At 47.2% G+C, this 20,824-nt stretch overlaps 1 protein-coding gene across 3 annotated transcripts in view; it reads left to right on the top strand.

Annotated features, from left to right (window-relative positions):
- The window catches only part of RAB11FIP5 (RAB11 family interacting protein 5), a 111,385-nt gene that overhangs the window by 72,924 nt on the left and 17,637 nt on the right, over positions 1-20,824 (top strand). Inside the window, exons 4-5 of one of the 3 annotated variants that reach the window (XR_012656009.1) lie at positions 17,739-17,757; positions 18,006-20,708. The exons of 1 other annotated variant lie outside the window; for it this stretch is intronic. Coding sequence is in view for 1 of the 2 variants with exons in the window: in XM_032764849.2 (XP_032620740.1) it covers positions 18,006-20,708 (2,703 nt within the window). In the remaining variant the exon portion in view is untranslated. The remainder of the gene's footprint in view (positions 1-17,738; positions 17,758-18,005; positions 20,709-20,824) is intronic. One more of the 3 variants, XM_032764849.2, reaches the window with a different exon arrangement.

The raw sequence follows: 20,824 nt of genomic DNA on the forward strand, positions 1-20,824 counted from the left end.
AGCAGTACCCCTAGTTCCATCACCTGTTCATTCTTGTCTGCTGTTTTCAGTCCAATCTTCCTGCTGATATTGCAGGGAGCGAACCCACCCACCCAATATTCACTGACTTTAATAAAAAGGATGACTGCTCTAACTCTAACTGGTCGCTTATCCCTGGTCCATCAAGGAAAATAAATTCTGAAGTACATTTGGTTTGCTGTGCCTTTAGCTCTGCATGGATCCTGCTGTTCTTAAGGATTTGTTTAGGTTTGCAACATTGCCTGGAGTGGAAGCAGGAGGAAAAGTTTGTTTGTTCTTTGGAGACTCAGGTTTTAAAAAAAATGAATTTTGAGAATGCTGGTCTAGGGCTGCATAAGAGGAAAAAACCTGGTTTGTTTGAGGTAAGGGCCTGGGGTGCTGAAACAATTGGTTCAAATACTAAAAGGATTTCTTACAATGTTATCAGAGCACAACAGGGTTTGCTTCCTGCAGCCTGAACAAGGATGATGAAGTATGGCTACCTTGCATGCTCATTATAAAGGGGAAAAAATAACTCTTCCCTTGTACCCCTGTGGAAAATGCTACAGTTGCAGAAGGCCATGGATACATGGAACTAGATTAAAGGGGGGAAATTATAAAAGGAAAAAATAAAATCACTTTTCAAAGACCTTCCTCACCTCACAAACTTCCACTTTACATTATCAGAGCGTCGCTCCCATGGCAGTTTGGGGCAGAGGGAGGGATCAGTGCTTGCTACTTCTGACAGTCAAGTCAGATGTTACAAATCAGTCTTACTCCTTGCTAATTGATGGGCACTTTTTAAGAGAGTTTTACTCACTAAATGACTTCCTGAGATCCCAACTCCTACTAAATGTCAATGGGACTTGGGCTGCTAGGTTACTTTTGAAATTTTTACCCAGTATGTTCACATCTTATATTTCTTTCATCTTGGAGAGGGAAACTGAACTAGTTAGTCTTTAGTTAATTTCACTTTCTGCTTCTGCATCACTAATTCTATGCTGACTATACAGTAGAACCTCAGAGTTACAAGCACCTTGGGAATAGAGGTGGTTCCTAACTCTGAAATGTTTGTAACTCTGAACAAAACATTATGGTGGTTCTTTCAAAAGTTTACAACTGAACAGAGACGTAATACAGCTTTGAAACTTTACTGTGCAGGAGAAAAATGCTGCTTTTAACCATCTTAATTTAAATGAAACAAGCACAGAAACTGTTTCCTTATCTTGTCAAATCTTTTTTTAAACTTTCCCTTTGTTCTGCAGTAGTTTGTTTAACACGGCACTGTACTGTATTTGCGGGTTGTTGTTTTTTCTCTGCCACTGCCTGATTGCATACTTCTGGTTCCAAATGAAGTGGGTGGTTGACCAGTCAGTTTGTCACTCTGGAGTTTGTAACTCTGTGGTTCCTATCTCTGTGCAGACTGATTTGCCAGCACCCTTGTGCTCTATGGGTAGGGCAGTATTAGCCACATTTTACAAGTGGGGCTACTGAAGCAGGCAGGTTTAGTGAAGTGTCCAGGACCATGTGGTAAGTCAGTGACAAGCTCTTCCCGCTTCACTTCTGATGTAGTCTACAGCACTTCTGCATTCAGTAACCCAGAAGCAGCTGAGCAAGTCAGCACCAGGTGTCTTCCTGAGAGCGAGCCTCCATTCAAGCCTTCCTTAGAATGGTGATATCCTTTCTGCCACCTCTTCTTGAAGCAGAGTAACCCCAGCTAGTCAACTGAGTAAACAAGTAGAACTTAACATGGGTATTTTAAAGAGCCTAAGACCATCCTGGACTAACCTAATTACAGGCAACTTGACAATGTCACAAGTGAAGGCCTTGGCTTGTAGTTAATGTGTGGGTGGCTCCTAGGTTTGGTAATGGGACACCAGACCCTGTGAACTCACCAGCACCTAGTTTCTGCAGCAGTCATGGGAGTCTGTGCCAGGTGCAGATAAATTTAAACTTTCAGGTTTTATTGAGTTCAGTAAGAAAATTAAATCATACTGGGTCCTTTTGTATCAGGTTTAAATATTAACAGTGTACAATGTCCCTCCATTTTCAGCGTGCAGCTTATTTTTGGCTCAGGTAGACGTTGGCAGGGATGAGATTGGCGGTTTCAGTGTCTGAGTGGGGTACTGTTGGGAGCTGGGACAACATGGAGGAAGGGCAGTTTGGAATTGGGGGAATAAGCACAGTGGCTGGAGGATTTTTGATTAGTCATTTTTGTTGATGACAAAAAATAGGGGAAACCCTCCAAGTAATGCAGCCTTGCCCAGTTGTCCTGAAAGCTTACCTTGCCAGGCCTGAGATCTATTCACCCACTTTTTTCTTGGATCATCATGGGTCAGAACAATGGTTTTCAACCTTTTTTTCATATGCAGACCCCTAAAAAAATATCAAATGGAGATGCAGACTCCTTTGGAAATGTTTGACATAGTCTGTAGACCGGCAGGGGTCTGCGGACCACAGGTTGAAAGCTACCAAGTTAGAACGATCAAATGAGTATATTTTAGTGGCCAAGGGCCAACAGAATAGTGAAAGATGTCATTAAATAGGATTAATGGAGCAAACTGCAAATAGAGAAACTCAACCCATTAACCATAAAGCAAGGTTATGGTTAAAACACCTACCACTTTATATCTTCAAAGGGCTTTAAAAACCCCTAACTACAAACAAACTCAATTAGCCTAAAGAGAGACCACCCTGAGCTATTGACTAATAGCTGGTGACAGCTCTGTCCACTTTGAAGGCTGCTGCACACAGCTTCTGCCAGCTCTGTGACCCTCCTGACCTAATTTGGCCAACCTGCTCAGCTGGACATGTTAAGTTGTTGGATTCAGCACTGCCATACACCTTCTGTAGCAATTTACACCTGTGCAAATTGGGTGTAAAATGCTACCACTGGCGAGAGAGGGAAGTGCTGCCAGGTAACATTTTGTACCCACCTTGCGTCCATATGACACAGAGGTAAGTGACATCATGCCATGCAGGGTAGTAGAGAATCGGGCCCCATTGTTTGGCCCGTGTTACTGCCAGTCTCATTGTGCAATCCCACTTCAGTGAAACATGTCACTGCCCCAGCACTGGAGATGTCTCCAGGGCAGATGATAGAAGCAGCCCTGAAATAAAGCCTTACAACATCCGTGGGAGGTGTGCAGTAAGTTGGGGCCCCTCCCACTTCACAGGTGGGGGAGACAGCCAGATTTTCGAGTGGCCACTGGTTGGTGGGGGTTCCCCTGTTTGGGGTGCCCTGTTAGAGACAGCTGGGGCCTGGTTTTCAGAAGTCCTGATCACCTGGAGCGCCCGTCGGCCTCAGGTGGAGTTGGGGGCGCTCAGCACCTCTGAAATTCAGGCCCAAGGTGTGTCACGTCAGGTACCGCAGATCGGTGGTTCCTCCTTTCTGCTTGGGCCAAAGCGACTTGCCCAGAGGCCTGGCTGGAGTTAGCAGCAGAGGTTAGAGCCACCTAGGAAACTGCAGAGGGGTGAGGGATGACTCCGCTTCGTCACGGCTGACTTCCTGTTTCCTGCCAGGCCTGCCTTTCCCAGCCGGCCTGGGAAGGGCTCGGATGGACTAGGCCAGCCGGCTCCAGCTTTCCCCAGCCACTGCACGGAGTAGCCGCCGCCCTGGAGGTGGGTGCCCCCAGTGGCTTGGCTGACGCTGTGTGCGGGCCCTCGCCTAGGCCAGGCCTAGCGTAGTCCCTGCTGGTTGGGGGAGATGGGAGATGTCCAGGCCTGGGGAGACGATCGAGTGGGGGGGGCTCCCCCAATGCCCTGAGGAGGAGGAGAGCTCCAGCCCGCCGATATGAGAACAACGCGGGGGGGCGTTGCCACAGAGTGACTGAAAGGCCTCGTTCCCTTCCCCTCCCTGCCTCGGCGACGGATTTCCCTGGGACACCGAGCGCCGAATGGCCGGTGGGTGGTTCTTTGCTGCTCCCAAGGCCCTGTTCAGAAACGGGGGCTCGGCATTGGGCTGCTCAGATTGGCTCTGTGCTCTAATGGCGCCAGTGTTTTTAACGCCCTTATTAAAAATGCCCGTAGCGCCCCTCCCTTCCCTCCGATCCCTTAACACTCGCCTCCCCGCGGAGAAGGGACTGCGAGCTCTTCGATTGTATGCAGTGCAGTTGCAGCTCTTAGACTGACTCTTGTTTCACCCCTTCCGCGTAAACTGTTTCCTTCCCACCCCTTATGTTTAAAACACTAAAGACTCCCTCGGACGCAGGGCCTTTGGGGTGCTCACTCTGCTGCTCCCAAGGGGAGCAGGGGGGAGGATCCCTCCAGGTGTGTGTTGGGAGAGCAGAAATCATGTTGATCAGATGGGTGGCATATGCTCTGAAGTCTTTGCAGTGAAAGTGATCTGGAGACCTATCTGTAACTTATCCCCACTCCGGTTACTGCCCTTTCCCTCATCCCCAGCCCTGCAGCATGGCTCAGAGTCCAGGGTACTGGCACCCTTGGGGTGCTGCTGGGCCGGGTGGCCTCAGAAGTCTTGGCTTGGCCCTGGGAAATTATAAAGCTGCTGCCTCTGGTCTCTCCCTAGAGGATTCAAAGGCCTTCAAGTGCTAGTTTTCCTAGGGTATTGCTGGGTGCAGCTGGCAAAGTTCTGGCTCTATTAATGCCCACAGCAGCACAGGGAGCGATTTTTTCCATTGTTATTTGAGGGAAAAACGCCTGATCTTTGTTTCTGTTATGGTTGGAATTTGAGCCTTGACCTCTGTGCCTCAGCTTTTCCATATGCATGTGGTTTTATTTCTCTTCTAATACAGATTTGCACTCCTTTTGCTAAGGAAGGGAGGGATAGCTCAGTGGTTTGAGCATTGGCCTGCTAAACTCAGGCTTGTGAGTTCAGTCCTTGAGGGGGCCATTTAGGGATCTGGGGCAAAAATCAGTACTTGGTCCTGCTAGTGAAGGCAGGGGGCTGGAGTTGATGACCTTTCGGGGTCCCTTCTGGTTCTATGAGATAGGTATATCTCCATATATTATCATCTCTGGATTGTGAGTGCCTGTTGAACATAGTGCAGTGTTGTTGTACTTGCTCTGAAGAGCACACTGGGAACTGTAGGAGAAATCTGACTGATTATATGTTGGATCAAGATGAGGTACTCGAGTTGTTCATATTTTTTTTAATCAAGAGATAGGCCACGATATACAAAAGACTGCCAGACAGTGGATTCCTTTCTCCCCTCATTTATTTATTTATTTTGACTCATTGATCTGTATGTGCCTTTTATGGGAGTAGCTGGGTTAGTCAATATTTTCAAACAGTGGTTCTCAACCAGGGGTATGTGTGCCCCTGGGGCTATGCAGAGGTCTTCCGGGGGTACATCAGCTCATCTAGATATTTGCCTAGTTTTACAACAGGTTACAGGAAAAGCACTAGCTAAGTCAGTACAAACTTAAATTGCATACAGACAGTGACTTGTTTATATTCCTCTATATACTATACACTGAAATGTAAGGTACAATGTTTATATTCCAATTGATCTATTTTATAATTATAGTAAAAATGAGAAAATCAGCAATTTTTCAGTAAAGATGTGGCTGTGACACTTGTATTTTTGTGTCTGATTTTGTAGGCAAGTAGTTTAAGTGAGGTGTAACTTGGGGGTACACAAGAGAGTTCCCGAGAGGGGTACAGGAATCTGGAAAGGTTGAGAGCCACTGTCTTAATAAACAGTGCAGACCTATGTGTCCAGGCCGTTACAAATGTGTGCTTTTCTCCCCCCCGCCCCCCCCCCGAGCCCCTTGCGGAACCCGTAACACCCTCAGATCACAGTCTGACAAATAGCTGATATGGTAGGAAGAATTGGGATGCTTTTCTTGGAATGTTTTCTACAGCTGGCTATGCCATGAGAATGTGAGTGGGGGAGGAAGAGGCTGAGGGTAGGGAAGGGAAATCTAAACTCTGATGCAAAAACTTGCCTGGTAATTGCTCAAGCAAGAGACTCAAGGGAGAAGGTTTGTTGCCGATTTGAATTCTGACTGTGTACTCAGTGCTCTGCAGACCTAGAAACTCCTGGTCCCTGCTGCAAGGAGCTTACAATCGAAAGACAAGGGCAGCTTGCCTGTAATAGAAGAACATCCATAGATTGTGAAGGAAGCCCTGTTGAGTATCAGCAAAGGGCTTTGAGGGGTATTTTATGGTGGGAGTAGTTTGGTCGGTGGATAGACAAGAAGGGGGGAGTTTCAGGTGAAGCGGTGGTTTGGAAGAAGGCACAAAGGGGAGAATGGAAGGGCCAGTTTAATAGAGGCTCTAGAGGAGTGTAGGCGGCATGGTGGTGATAAAATGGTTGCTTTTAACAGGCTTGCTGGGAGCTCATCTGACTGTGGATGTTGTAGACTGACAGGCCTTGTCCTTTGCTCCGCCACTGGCTCACTGTAAGACCTTGGTCAAGCCACTTGATGACAGTGTGCCTCAGTTTCCTTATTGCTAAAATGAGGATGATGCCTCCACCTTAGATGAAGGAAGGTGTATATAAACTGCTAAGTGCTATTATTATTCCTGAGTCGGACAATTTGAGGTGTTGGAGTACTGTAGAGAGAGAGAGAGCACGGAGACTTAGGCTTGACAAACTATATCTGTCCTGCTAGAGCGAAGTGTAGTCCTGACACCAGGACACTGGCTCTTCTCCTAAAGTCTAAGGAGGGAAGCTAAAGGAAGCAGATTGACTGGCTGCTAGGAAAAGGAAGTAGTTACTGAGTGCCTGTTAGGTGTCTGGAACTGTTTACTGCTGTCCTGCAGGAGGGCCCAAGGGCCCCAATCAGATTGGGCACCCTTTGTGGGTGGGTACAGTGCCCAGCTCAGTCAGAGAGGCTCTTGCCTCAAAGAGTCCGCGATCTGGATGCAAGTGATTCAGTGAGGGATTTGTTTCAGAGTAGCAGCCGTGTTAGTCTGTATCCGCAAAAAGAACAGGAGTACTTGTGGCACCTTAGAGACTAACAAATTTATTTGAGCATAAGCTTTCGTGGGCTACAGCCCACTTCACTGGATGCATAGAATGGAGCATATAAGAAGACTATATATACATACACACAGAGAAGATGCCATACCCGCTGTAAGAGGCTAGTTAATTAAGATGACCTGTTATCAGCAGGAAAAAAACTTTTGTAGTGATAATCAAGATGGTCAATTACAGACATTTGACAAGAAGTGTAAGGATCGTTATAAGAAAATACATGCAAGTAGTGTAATGACTCAGCCATTCGCAGTCTCTGTTCAAGGCAGAGTTAACGGTATCTAATTTGCAAATCAATTCAAGCTCAGCAGTTTCTCATTGGAGTCTGTTTTTGAAGTCTTTCTGTTGCAAAATTGCCACCTTCAGGTCTGTTACTGAGTGGCCAGAGAGGCTGAAGGGTTCTCCTACTGGTTTTTGAGTGTTATGCTTCCTGATATCAGTTTTGTGTCCGTTTATTCTTTTGTGTAGAGACTGTCCGGTTTGGCCAATATACATGGCAGAGGGGCAGTGTGTGTGTGTGGCAAACGAGGACAAGTGAATGCCAACAGGAAGGTGTGTTAGGTAAGCGAGCCGTGTGTGTGGTTTGCAGGGTTTTGTAACAAAGCCAGATGAGGAACTAGTGTTGCTAGACCTTGCTGGCTCCATCTCAGTTTGACACACAAATAATTTCTAGTGTTGTCTTGCTTCAGGATCTAAAATCACGAGCCGCCAAAATATTAGGGTCTTACAGAACCTATTAGGAAAAGAGTGTGGTGAAAGGGGCTGTGCTGTCATGTGTCTCTCTTTCCTCTTGGGTTCATAGGGGAAATCTGGAAAAGCCTCCACTATGTCCAGTCAGGTACATCCCCATGGTCCAATCCCTTTCAAGGTATGTTGATTTCCAGTGGCAAGGTCAGGGATTTTGCATGCTGAAGAGCCCAGTATCAAGGGTGTACATAAAAACGGCCATATTAGGTCAGACCAAAGGTCCATCAAGCCCAGTGTCCTGTCCTCTGACACTGCTACCTCACTGTTTACCCCTTTTTCCAGATCATTTATGAATATATTAAATAGGACTGGTCCCAGTACAGATCCCTGAGGGACACCACTATTTCCCTCTCTCCATTCTGAAAACTGACCATTTATTTTCTACCCTTTGTTTCCTATCTTTTAACCAGTTACCAGTCTATGAGAGAACCTTCCCATTTATCCCATGACTGCTTATTTTGCTTAACAGCCTTTGGTGAGAGACCTTGTCAAAGGCTTTCTGAAAATCTAAAGACACCATATCCACTGGCTCTCCTTTGTCTGCATGATTGTTGGCCCCATCAAAGCATTCTAGTAGATTGGTGAGGCATGATTTCCCTTTACAAAAACCATGTTGACTATTTCCCAACAAATTATGTTCATCTATGGGTCTGACGATTTTCTTCTTTACGATAGTTTCAACCAATTTGCCCGATACCGAAGTGAGGCTTACTGGCCTGTAGTTGTCAGGGTCACCTCTGGAGCTCTTTTTAAAAATTGGCATCACATTAGTTATCCTCCAGTCATTTGGTACAGAAGCTGATTTAAATGATAGGTTACAGATGACAGTTAGTAGTCCTGCAGTTTCACATTTGAGTTCCTTCAGAACTCTTGGGTGAATACCATCAGGTCCTGGAGACTTATTACTGTTTAGTTTATCAACTTGTTCCAAAACCTCCTCTAATGACACCTCAATTTGGGACAATTCCTCAGATCTATCACCCAAAAAGAATGGCTGAGGTTTGGGAATCTCCCTCACATCCTCAACAGTAGAGACCGATGCAAAGAATTCATAATGTCTGTGACTAAATATTTGATGGGAAACATTTTCTTTATCCTTTATTGCCCCCCATGCCCCACAGGAGCAATACTTTATAGCTGACTACACCTATGAATGGTTTGTCTCAGGTAAACACCTTGACTTCCCAGGGGGCATAGTGAAGAGAACACAACCTACAAGCGGATGTCTAGGAAGCTGGCATAACCTCCTTCTATTCCAGTACCAAGCTGGTTTGAATTGATGTGACTAGGCTGCCAGTGTCTAGTTAGAAAGACAAATAAAATATTTTAAAGGGCACTGAAGTCAAGGATGCTCAGCCTTACCCAGCTGATTTTTTTTCTGGGTTCTCACTGTGCAACTCTTAACTGGAGAGCTAAAAATATTTGGGGGATAATGGAGGAAAAAGCTTCAGCTGAATTGGTGCCCATGTGCTGATGAGAACGTGTTGTTCAGGGATTAGATCTGGGGACTGGGAGCCAAGTCTTCTGGATTCTTTTCCCAGCTTTGCCACAGATTTGTTGCAGGACTAGGCACTTGGCTCTCTGTGCCTTCTTATCCCAATTTTGCAGTTGGGGTAAATCTGGGGGTTGATGCGAGATCCATTAACTTCGGTAATAGCTTTGAGATCCTTGGACTGTAAAGTGCTATATTGGTTATTGCTCTTCCTAGTTTTGTGAGAACAGCGCTCTGGTGCAGCATGGCTTTGTCGAGGCACTCTCTCTTTTACTGTCAAGCACTGTCACAGTTACTGGGAAAGGATTTTAGCTCAGTACAGTTCTGAAGCTTTTAAAGGGCTTTTAGTCTGGGTGTTTCATTTACTTCTCTGGGAGGGCGGGCACCGAAATTTAACATCTGGGAAATAGGAAGATTTTTTTCCCTCCACATGCCAGAATTGTTGGGTTTTTATGTTTGTTTGTTTTTGTTCTTTAAGTTCAAACAAGAGTAAAAAATAATTGATTGAATCCCCACCGCACCACAGAGGCTGTAGGAGGAGTTTCAGGTTCTTGGGTTCTCTGGCAAATACCTAGCCTTCCATCACCTTACACTGCTGGGGACGGGAAATGCCTGTTTGCATTCTGATGTTCACAGGAGTGGTCGTCATACAAGTTCTTTTTTTCACACTGTCAATAACAGGTATTGAGCAGAATTTCTAGAATGGGAGTTCAGCGCCTCCCTTCCCGTATTTAAAGAGGTTTGGCTGAGAGTGGCAGTTGTAAAAGGAGCTGGCAGTCGTCAGGACTCCTGGCTTCTAGTGCTGACTCGATGCATTTTACTGGTCAGTTAATCTCTGTCTGTCCCCTGTAAAAGGGGGACAAAAATACGATGTGTTCCAATCCTGCCAAGTTGCAATGTGCTGTAGGTGCAAGTTGTTAATATGTTCTTGAAGTCAGGGCTTCAAAAAACCTGTTTCCCACAGGGGAGGGAGAAGTTTCCTCTGGCAAGTGAAGAGACCTGCGTAATGCAGCACTTTTTTAAAGGAGTTTTAACCCTTTTGGTTGTGAAGAATTTTTTTCCAAATGTGAGTGGAAAAGTGCACTGATGCAGTGTCCCCTGAGCCTGCAGCCCTGTCTGCTGCTCAGATCTTTGCCAACTGCTTCAGAGTGAAATTAACACCACTCTGGTCACTTTCAGTGCTGCTGTACAGAACATACATAAGAACAGCCATATTGGATCAGACGAAAGGTCCATCAAGCCCAGTATCCAGTCCTCTGACAGTGGCCAATGGCAGGTGCCCCAAAGGGAATGAACAGACAGATTATCATCAAGTGATCCATCCCCTGTCGCTCAATCCCAGCTTTGGCAACCAGAGGCTGGGGACACCATTCCTGCCCATCCTGGCTAATAGCCGCTGATGGACCTCTCTTCCATGAATCTACCTAGCTCCCTAATGAACCCCATTATAGTATTGGCCTTCACAACACCCTCTGACAAGGAGTTCCAGAGGTTGACTGTGCGTTGTGTGAAAAAATACTTTCTTGTGTTTGTGTTAAACTACTACCTATTAATTTCATTTGGTGACCCCTAGTTTCTATATTATGAGAAGGAGTAAATAACACTTTCTTATTTACTTTCTCTATACCACTCATGATTTTACAGACCTCTATCATATCGCCCCTTAGTCGCCTCTTTTCCTAGCTGAAAAGTCCCAGTCTTATTAATCTCTCCTCATACAGAAGCCGTTCTATACCCCTAATCATTTTTCTTGCCCTTTTCACATTTTCTTCTTTACGACAGTTTCAACAAATTTGCCAGATACTGAAATGAGGCTTACTGGCCTGTAGTTGCCAGGGTCACTTCTGGAGCCCTTTTTAAAAATTGGCATCACATTAGGTATTGTCCAGTTGTTTGGTACAGAATCTGATTTAAATGATAGGTTACAGATGACAGTTAGTAGTCCTGCAGTTTCACATTTGAGTTCCTTCAGAACTTTTGGGTGATACCATCAGGTCCTGGAGACTTATTACTGTTTAGTTTATCAATTTGTTCCAAAACCATCTCTAATGACACCTCAATTTGGGACAATTCCTCAGATCTGTCACCCAAAAAGAATGGCTGAGGTTTGGGAATCTCCCTCACATCCTCAACAGTGAAGACTGATGCAAAGAATTCATTATGTTTTTCCGCAATGGTGTTATCTTTGAGTACTCCTGTGGCATCTCAATCGTCCAGCGGGCCCGCTGGTTGTTTAGCAGGCCTCCTGCTTCTGATGTATTTAAAAAAAAATTTGCTATTACTTTTGGAGTCTTTGGCTAGCTGTTCTTCTTCAGATTCTTTTTTGGTCTTTCTAATTATATTTTTATACATCATTTGCCAGAGTTTATGCTCTTTTGTATTTTCCTCATTAGGATTTATCTTCCACTTTTTAAAGGATGCCTTTTTGCCTCTCATTGCTGCTTTTACTTTGTTGTTTAGCCACAGTGGCTCTTTTTTGGTTCTCTTACTATGTTTTTTAATAGGTCTATACATTTAAATTGAGCCTCTGTTATGGTGTCGTTAAAAAGTTTCTACGCAGCTTGCAGGGATTTTACTTTTGGCACTGTACCTTTTAATTTCTTTTGCACTTCCTCATTTTTGTGTAGTTCCCTTTCTGAAATTAAATGCTACAGTGTTGGGCCTCTGTGGAGTTTTCCGTGCCACAGGGAAGTTCATAATATAATTAAATTTGTCAGTACAGACGCTCCCTGAGTTACACAAACCTGACTTAACACAAATTTGCACTTATGGAAAAAGTTCCGTAAGCTGGAAAGTTGTTGTGGGGTTTTTTTTGCGTAATGGTCGGGGATATGTTCCTGACTTACGCAAAATTCAAGTTACTCAAGGTGTTCCAGAACGGAACGCTTGCGTAAGTCGGGGAGCGTCCATATTACCAAGCAGACCAGCTGTATTCATCTCTTGGACCTGATCCTGTGCTCCACCTAGAACTAAATCAAGAATTGACTCTTCTCTAGTTGAAATCCCCCGTTGTTATTATTGAGGTTTTTTATTTTAATAGCCTCTCTAATCTCTCTGAGCATTTCAGAGTCACTAACACGATCCTGGTCAGGTGGTCTGTAATATAGCCCTACTGCTATATTCTTGTTTTTCAAGCATGAAATTACTATCCATAGAGATTCTATAGTACAATTTAGTTCATTTAAGATTTTTACTTCATTTGATTCTACGCTGGTAGGCAGAAGCCATGCTCTCAAGAATCGTGTCAGTTTCATGCAGCTGGTGGAGCTGGGTGTAGCAGTGGAGGTAGGCATGGGAACTGATCACAGTGGTAGACCTTCCGAATAATGAAGACAGGAGATGGGGGTAGAGTAGTGTAGCCCTAGAAGGGGTCACTTCTCCTTTTCAGCATCCAGAACTTAATATGAAAGCGCCTCCAAGCAGTGTCTATGGATAGCACTGTAGCAGAAAATTCAACTCCCACTCAATACTTCAGAACTCTCTACAAACATTTATCTACTAGTCCCCAGCAGCCCTGTGGGATAGGCAAGTATTATCACAATGTTACACATGGGAAATATGGGGCACAGAGTGGCTAAGTGACACTGACAAGATCCCAGGGGTTGCTGGTGTCAGAGCTTGGGTTAGAACTTGGGCATTCCTGGCTCCCAGCTCTTTGATCAGACCTCTGCCTGCACAGCGCTCCGTTATGCATGGGCCATACTCAAACTCCCAGCCAGGGCTACTCTTCTGACAGGAGAGGGAAGTAGGGGACTAGCTGCCAGCGAGGGAGAGAAATGGAATGTATGTGGGAGAGGTGAGGAGACTGACAAAAGTGAAAGCAAGGTCAAGTCAGTTAAACTCCTCCAGATGTAAAAGCGGTGGAGACAATCAGTGGAAATGCTGTGCATCAGAGGCGTGGTGCCAGAGAAATCAGAAACCGGGAATGTTGGGTGTCAGGCTCTGCAAAGCCGGCAGGGTGGGAGTGTAGCTCTGATCCTAATACATCAAAGATCACTGATGTTTTCAGGACCGCTCCTTGACCTCAGACAGTGAACAAAGGTGATTTTTATTTTCAATTAAAGGCAGTGCAGAGCGCACACGCCCCCTAGTGTAAAGTTCCTTTATTTCAGAGGAGTAAAACAAGCAGGAATTCTGCTTTCCGGAGGATTTCTAAAGACTGTGACCAGCCTCTTGGGCCACAGCTAAAAATGCTGTTCTAAAGTGGATCCTTTCACAGCTATATAGCTGAGAGCTGGAAGGATGCCCTGGTTGCTGGGGACAGTTCATACTCTTATTTTCAGGGTGGGAAGGATTTTGGCATTAGCGCTAAAATCTGGTGTGGCCAGGCGTACAGTTACTAGGTCAGGAGGCTGAGCAGTGGCTGGCAGATCCTTCTCAGAAGGGCATACATGGATATGCTTCCAGTAGCTCCTGTTCTTCCAGCAGAAATCTAGTTCTCGCAATCCACAGGGAAAAATGTACAGGCCTTTGTAGCTAAGGACAGAGGGCTGCACACTTTGCTGCTCATGTTGACTGAGCTCTGTGCCTTGTTCAACCTTTTAAGTGCAAATGTAGGTCGGGGTGGAGGTGGGGCTGGCCAGAGTGTGAGGGGCCTGGCTGGAGATTGGGGCCAAGAGCCCAGGAGGGCAGGATAGCTGCATGGGGAGCGGGTAAGGGTCTATTTGGAGCCATCTGGCTGGAATGGGGAGAAGGGCTTTGTGTGGGTATACAGCTCAGCCTACATTCTAGTAAGCTGCTGCCTGTGATGTATAGATAGCAGCAAGAGGGTGCCAGAGAGCTTCCTCTGCTGGCATCTCAAAATGGGCAGTTTATGGGTTAATTTCAGGCTCTTTTAGTTTCTACCGAAATGAGCAGGGCTCTGCCTGGCACTCCCTTGAATGTTCTCCGACGTTGTACCATTGCTCAGAAACGGGTTTTCGGAAGTTGTCATGTTACAGATGTACAAATGGAGAAATGCCATCAAGGTCAGTGTAGGGCCTCGCTTTGCTTGGCCAAAAATACTGAAACCAATTCAGAGCTAGCACTGCAGGTGCAATGCTGCGTACCCTGGGCCAGGGATTGCTGGTGTATTTAGCCATGGAGCGTTGTAGAGCTGGAAGGTCAAGAGAAAAATCCAGATATGCTTTACAACTCCCTGAGCGAAGGTGGATTGGAGGCAGGAATTGCAGCACTAGAGGCGATTAAACAAACATGACAGTGGCTCTGTGGGATGAGGGGATGGGCTTATGGTTAAAGCCATGGCCCCAGAACTCTGGAGAGCTGGGTTCTCTTCCTGGCCTTTCCACAGACTTTCTGTGGGATATCCCTGGGTCTCCACCACTTGGTTCCTTGTGGGGTCACTTACTCTGTGCCACGGGGAGGTAAAATGGTCCCAAATCCAAATTCTCTGCTCACACCCTGGTGGTTTTACATTTGCTGTGCACAGATGTGAATGGCAACACAAGGTGCCAGGCAGTGGGGAATTTGGGTCATCTGTCTGAGTTTCCCGTCTGTGAAGCAGGGGTGATGATAGGCGTTTGCATGTTTCAGTACCGAGTGCCACTGAAAGGCTTCTGAATACTTCAATAAAATGGCTCTATCATGTAATGCCATTGTCTTCCATGGAATTACACAGAGATAGTCATTATATGCTTCCTGTAGCAGCACTCTGTCTTCCACCGAAGGACAATTAATGCTCGGTCTGTGAACGATGGTTGCAGTGGACCCTGGAAGAATGTGCCCGAAGTTTGGTTTGTATCAAGTTTATGTTGGGCCACATTCATCAATCTTAGTGAAGGTTCACGGGCTGGGACTGCCTTATGGTTTGGGGCACAAACCACATGTATGAAATTTAGAGGCTTTATCTGTCCCAGTGAGTCCTTCATTTCATTTTAAAAAAACTGGTCTTGATTTTCAACTCTGCACCTGGATAGCTTTCTTTTCTGTCATGTTAAAAAATAAGTAATTTGCGGGGAGGTTGCTTATAGCGGAAAGCTCATCTCAGTTTCACCAGAACTGCATTTCTTTGACTGCTTTAGTTGTCTAGTGTGGATCTTAGTTGGAGCTGCTGTTAAGAGGAGGAACAGATGGATCCTTTCCTCCATCAACAGAATGGATGGGGCCGTGTAAAAACAAATTCTTGTTACACTCCTGTTCCAGGGACACAGACAACTTGAAATCCAGTCCACTATGCAAAAGTAACATCATTTCAGGCACTGCATTTTCCCCCCAAACTCCACCCTTTGCCTCAAAATGACATTTTTTTCCCTTTTTTTTTAAAAAAAAAACGTAGCGGGTGTTTCTCTTCTAGTCATTGTAGGACAAATCCACAAACAGCAGGTGAAACTGACTAGCCAGAAGCTAAAATGAGTCAAACACAAAGTAAATGGTGTGTGTGTGTGTATTTTTTCAGTCTAAGTGGTGTGAGATATGTAACAATAATATCCCCCAAAAATCCAGAGATGGTTTGTTTGAGTTGGGATTGGTCCTGCTTTGAGCAGGGGAGTTGGACTAGATGACTTTCCAACCCTAATATTCTATGATCCTTTAAGTTGTCTTTGCTGTGTTCCCCACAAAGCAGCTCTGCTGAGGTTTTTGAGGCCAGCCTTTTGGCCTTTGCTGCAGCTTTCCCCATTCCATCTAAACTCTTACATTCAGCTCTGGTTTTGAAAACCTGCATCCATGCTGTTTGTTTCCTACTCTGGAAATCTACCAGCGTATCTTGCACAGCCTGGCTTTGGGCAACAACCTGGCAGTACCATATCAGCCTAGAGGCATGCAATGACTGAAATTTACTAAGGAAGCGAGCTCAGTTTACAGCCTTCATGGAGAAGTTTATAAATCACAAAAAAGGGAGCAGGGGAGGAGAATTTCGATGGGAAATTTATTTTAAAATACCTTGATGGCACGAGAAGTCAGGTGGTTCCTATAAGCTCCAGTGAGGTTACACAGCCTCATGTTCTTATGTAAACTGTCTCTGTGAGAGAAGGCTGAAGGGGAAGGGGAAGAGAAGATGCTTTTTACATTTCCTCCTAGCTGAACTTGACCTACACACAGAGACACACTGGCTTAGTGGCTGCTGCGACTAGTGAGGGCCCAACCACCCCTCTGCCTGCTGTTGGGACAGGGGTGGATCTTTGCAGGGGCCAGAGGGCAATAATCCCACTGATTGGCTGTAGGGCATATGATCTGAAGTCTGGGGCAGGGAAGATGCCACCAGAGTGTGTTACCTCCCTGTTCTAACAGCTCAGAGTCTGGAGCTGCTGGAAGGGCGCTGCCCCCAGGTGCTGCTGGAAATGGGGGGCTGTTGGGATAAATGTGCCCCCAAAGCACTAGCCTCTAGGGGGTATGGGGCAAGGGATTCAGCTATCCCTTGTGGTTCTCACTGCTGAGTCTTGCAGGAAAATGTGTGAGGGGAAGGATTGTCTTGTGGTTGAAATACTGGCTGGGAGTGGGAATTCCTGGCTGCACCAGGGACTTCCGTGTGACCTCATGCAAATTTAAGTTCTGTGTCTCAGCCCAAGGTTAATCCTGCTGCCAGGGCCTCATGCGGCTCCACTCCAGAGGTTTGTGAAATGAGTTGACTTGAGCTGGCAACGCTCCATAAAGGAGGAGGATGATAGTCTCTGACCTATTGTAAAGATGGGGAAGGATCTGCATCTCCATTGGTACAGCCAGGGAAACTGAGCCGCGGGGGGGTTAATGGCCTGTTTCTTGGTGGTGCTGAGATCCCTGTAGCTTCCTGTTGAGTGGGACAAGGGATAGCTCAGCGCCTCGGAGGCGTGGAATGGGAGTGGCTTGCCCAAAGATCACACAGGGAACCAGCAGCAGAGGTAGGAACAGAACCCGGGTCTCCTGACTCCCAGCCCAGTGCCCTGGCCACATGCTGCCCCCTGCTGTTCATCATCTGTTTTCTCTTTAGCTATAACGGCAGTTCCTGTGCTGACTTCAGTATTCAGGGGGTTCTGTGGGAGGAGGGGAAAGGGAGGATTTTGAGAGCCTGTCTCTGCTGACCTGATGTGAAACCAAGCAAATGACCAGACTCTGGAGTAAGTTACTATGGGCTTGGGCTCGCAGGCCTGACTCACGTGAGTCAGTCTTACTCATTCCAGGAGTCGTCCTGAATTCAGTGGGATGACTTAGGTGAGAAAGGGACTTGGAAAATTGGCATCCAATACAAGTTATCAATCAGTGAACAGGGAGTTTGGGCCACAGGCGTTGGATTGGGGCCCCTCTCCAGTTCTGCATTCCTCTAAGGTCATTAGTTACCCACCCACACCCTGTGGTTCAGAGCTTTAGGAATTCTGTATGTTGTAAAGAAACGGGGCAGAGGGTGGTTACGAGAGCTGCCTTGAAACAAGGGTTTCCCTGTCCTTCATACCAGCGCATGCACTATCCATGCATCTCTGTCTTAATCATTGCTCTGCTTAACAGGAAGGAATGTGTGATCCCTGCAGCACTGCACAGCTTTGACCATAAGTGTTTGTGGGGTGGGGTGGAGTGGGTGGGGTAGGGTGAATATACTTAAGCGCTGTCATAGTATTAACCAGGAGGACTATTTTGTCTTCCCTCCACAGCCTGGAAGTGTCTCCTAAGGTAGAAACCAGCTCAGATGCACCTTCTCACTTTTCCCCTTGGTCCCCTGTCCAGTGTCCTCCTGCTGGTATAGTCCATCCTGCTCGCATGCTAAGCACTAACTTTTTAACTGCTACTGAAGAAAGACAGTTTGGTTGCCTGTCCCCTGCCAACCCATTTCTCCACTCCCTGCACAGCAACCCTTTCTTTGAGGACCTCCTTGCTGACCAGGTACTAAACTCTCCTTCCCCTACTCACTTTTTCTCTAGTTTCCAGTCTGGGTCGCATGCTACCAAAGAGGTCGCTGGGCACCTTTACTCCTCTGAGGATTACAGTCTCTCTGCCTCCATAGGACTTAACAAACCACAGCAGGAGTCTTCAACCCAAAGCGCTGGCGCCCCTATTCCAGAAGCCACTCCCACATCCCAAGGACTCCGCCCTCCTCAAGAACAGACTCCTGCTGCCCCTCCCGTCTTTGACTGGGATGACAACTTTGATGCCTTTGCAACGAGTAGACTCAAACCAGAAATTCTGGAAGAAAGCCTTTTGGCTTCTGTAGTTATGGAGGGCCTGGCTTATGTCGATGATCCAAGTCCAACAGAAATCCCAGCTGAACTGGTTCAGGAAAACAAGACTGAGATAGCTAAGGCTGAGCCACAAGCTGCTGATGAAGTGTCTCTAAGTCCAGGGACCTGGGCAGATGTCACGATCTTAAAAGAAATGGAAGCAAACTTACTGAAGACTGCGCAGGAAGCTACACTGAGAGAAGATGGTGTGTTGGGTCATTTGCCTTTAAGTTCTCTGTCGGAGAGTGAGAAAACTAGCACCACTCCACCTTTGTCAGCCTGGTCTGCAGTGGGAGCTTTCGGGAAGGAGGAGGATGCAGCAGCATTGACCACTCAAAATAGTGCCAGAGCGAAATGGGACAGAGAAATGGTGCACGTAGAAAAAACGACTGTAGCATACAACGAGGAGGAGCCCAGTATTGCAGGGGAAGACGAATGGACGACCACAGGCACAGAAACAATTGGCAGGCTATCGGAAAGTGACCGAACCGTTGCCGAGAAGGAACACGAGGTTCAGGAGAGCAGGTTCAGGCCATGTCCACTTTCCGATGAGGGCATCTTCGAAGAGGAAAGCAGCCCTGTGAGTGCCCCAGATCTATTGACCAAAAGCAGTTTAGTCTTGCAGAAACCCAGTGAGGCACTTCCTGGGAATAACGCTGCCCTACCATCGTTGGTGTCAAACCTGGAAGCAGCAGAGAAGCTGTCAGCTGTAGTCGACATTGGTGATGGTCAGGATTCTAGTAACACAGAGGGGATGATTGATATAAAGCCACCCGGAGGTGGGCTTCAGATTACTGCACAACTGGAGGCAGATGAAGCCAGCATGAAACTAGGTTCTGACTTTCACGAGAGACGCATCCCCTCTGCTGCATGGACTGAGACCCCAGAGAGAGAGGAGGAGAGCATCGGGGCAGCTGGTTTGGAGATGACCATGGGGGCACCACCGCCAAAGCCTCAGAGATGGTTCACACCCGGGGATTTCAGAGAGGAAGGTGATGACTCCAATTTGGGGAGCCAGCAGAGCCAGCAAGGCAACGAATATCAGTGTGAAAATGAGGAGGGCCCAGAGGTGGCAATTCACCCGCAATATACCCCTGTAAGCCGAGAGAATGTTTCTCCAATGACTCCCAGCCCACCTGCACTGGGAGCAGTGATAATTGAAGCAAAAGCGAGGTATGTCCCTTCGGTCGCTGGAGCTGCTGATTCCGCCACAGAGGACTGGGTGTCTAATTTGAAGGCAAGAGCTAATGAGTTCACAGAATGGGACACCTCTTCTGGGGAAAACCTGCTAGAGATAAATGAGGAGGCTGGGGCTGAGCAGTTCGAGACTTGCCCTTCGAAATTCTCACTAGACAGATTAGGCCTGCCAGATGCTGAGGAAGATGCAAACAAATTGGAAATGGTAAAGCCAGGCTTCCCTCCCCAATCACAAAAGTTCACTGAGCGACTCTCCGGCACTGAATGGGGCTTGTCGGAAACTGCACTGGCATTCCCAGAGATGAATGAAATACTCCCTGAGCCGCTGATTCCATCGGAGCTCGATACTCCCAGAGATCCAGAATCCACTAAATCGGTGCTGTTCTGCACGGCTGTGGAGGAGCAGCGGCCAGCTACGTCCTACCCAAGCCCCAGCCCAGCTAACCAGCTTGAAAGGTCAGCTCTGCAAGAGCATCACTCTCAGCCAAGGCCTAAATCGGGACAGGGAGATAAACAGGGCCATCCTAGCAAAGCATCAGCCCAGCCAGTTGAACGGGAGCCTCAAACCCCAGCAGCGTTAGTGAGCCCGACCAGGGCGTCGGAGCAGAGTGGCTATTCAGCTGACAGGCCCGAGCCATTGTTGAGTCAGCGGCTTAGCCGGTCAGTGGATCGAGTGATAGACTTCAAAAAGGCTGACTTCTGGAGGCCAGTGAGCGAGGAGCAGAGCAGAGAGCAGGATGACATTTCAACCCTGGGCAACCCTTTCACCCCCAGAGTCAGCCCCTCTTCCCCAAACAATCCCTTTGTGGCAAAGCCACCAGATGTGCTCCCGATTCAGGCCACATCATCTGAAATGCCTTGTCAGGGAGGCTTAAACTTCAAAGACCTTCATGAGGAAGCAGCTCCACATGGCTTCCCGCCTGCTAACCTCCCAGGGGACCAGCTAGTTGAGTTTCCTTTCTTGCATGGCAACCAGCCCTTGGCCTTCTCCACACCTTCCCTTGTGGCCGTAACTAACCCCCAGCAGTTCAATTTCCCTTCCCCCATCGTGTGCCCTACAACTGTTGGGGTGCCTGCAGTGACCAGCCGGGCAGCAGCCCAGTCCTCCTGCCCTTTGCTGCAGACCGGTGGCATGAAAGTCTCAACGCTCACGGTTTTGCCCAAGGAGACACAGCCAGCTGAGAAGCCCTCTTTCCATCAGACAAGCAGGTGAGCACTCCGGGGGAGGCGAAGGGTGTGTCCCTGAGGGAAAATAGCCCCCTTCCTCCCTTCCACTGTTGGGCCTTTAGGTAGCGCCTGCAGATAGGGCATCCGTTGGCCAAAGA

The sequence above is a fragment of the Chelonoidis abingdonii genome, chromosome 5, assembly GCF_003597395.2.
Source record: "Chelonoidis abingdonii isolate Lonesome George chromosome 5, CheloAbing_2.0, whole genome shotgun sequence".
Classification (NCBI taxonomy): domain Eukaryota; kingdom Metazoa; phylum Chordata; order Testudines; family Testudinidae; genus Chelonoidis; species Chelonoidis abingdonii.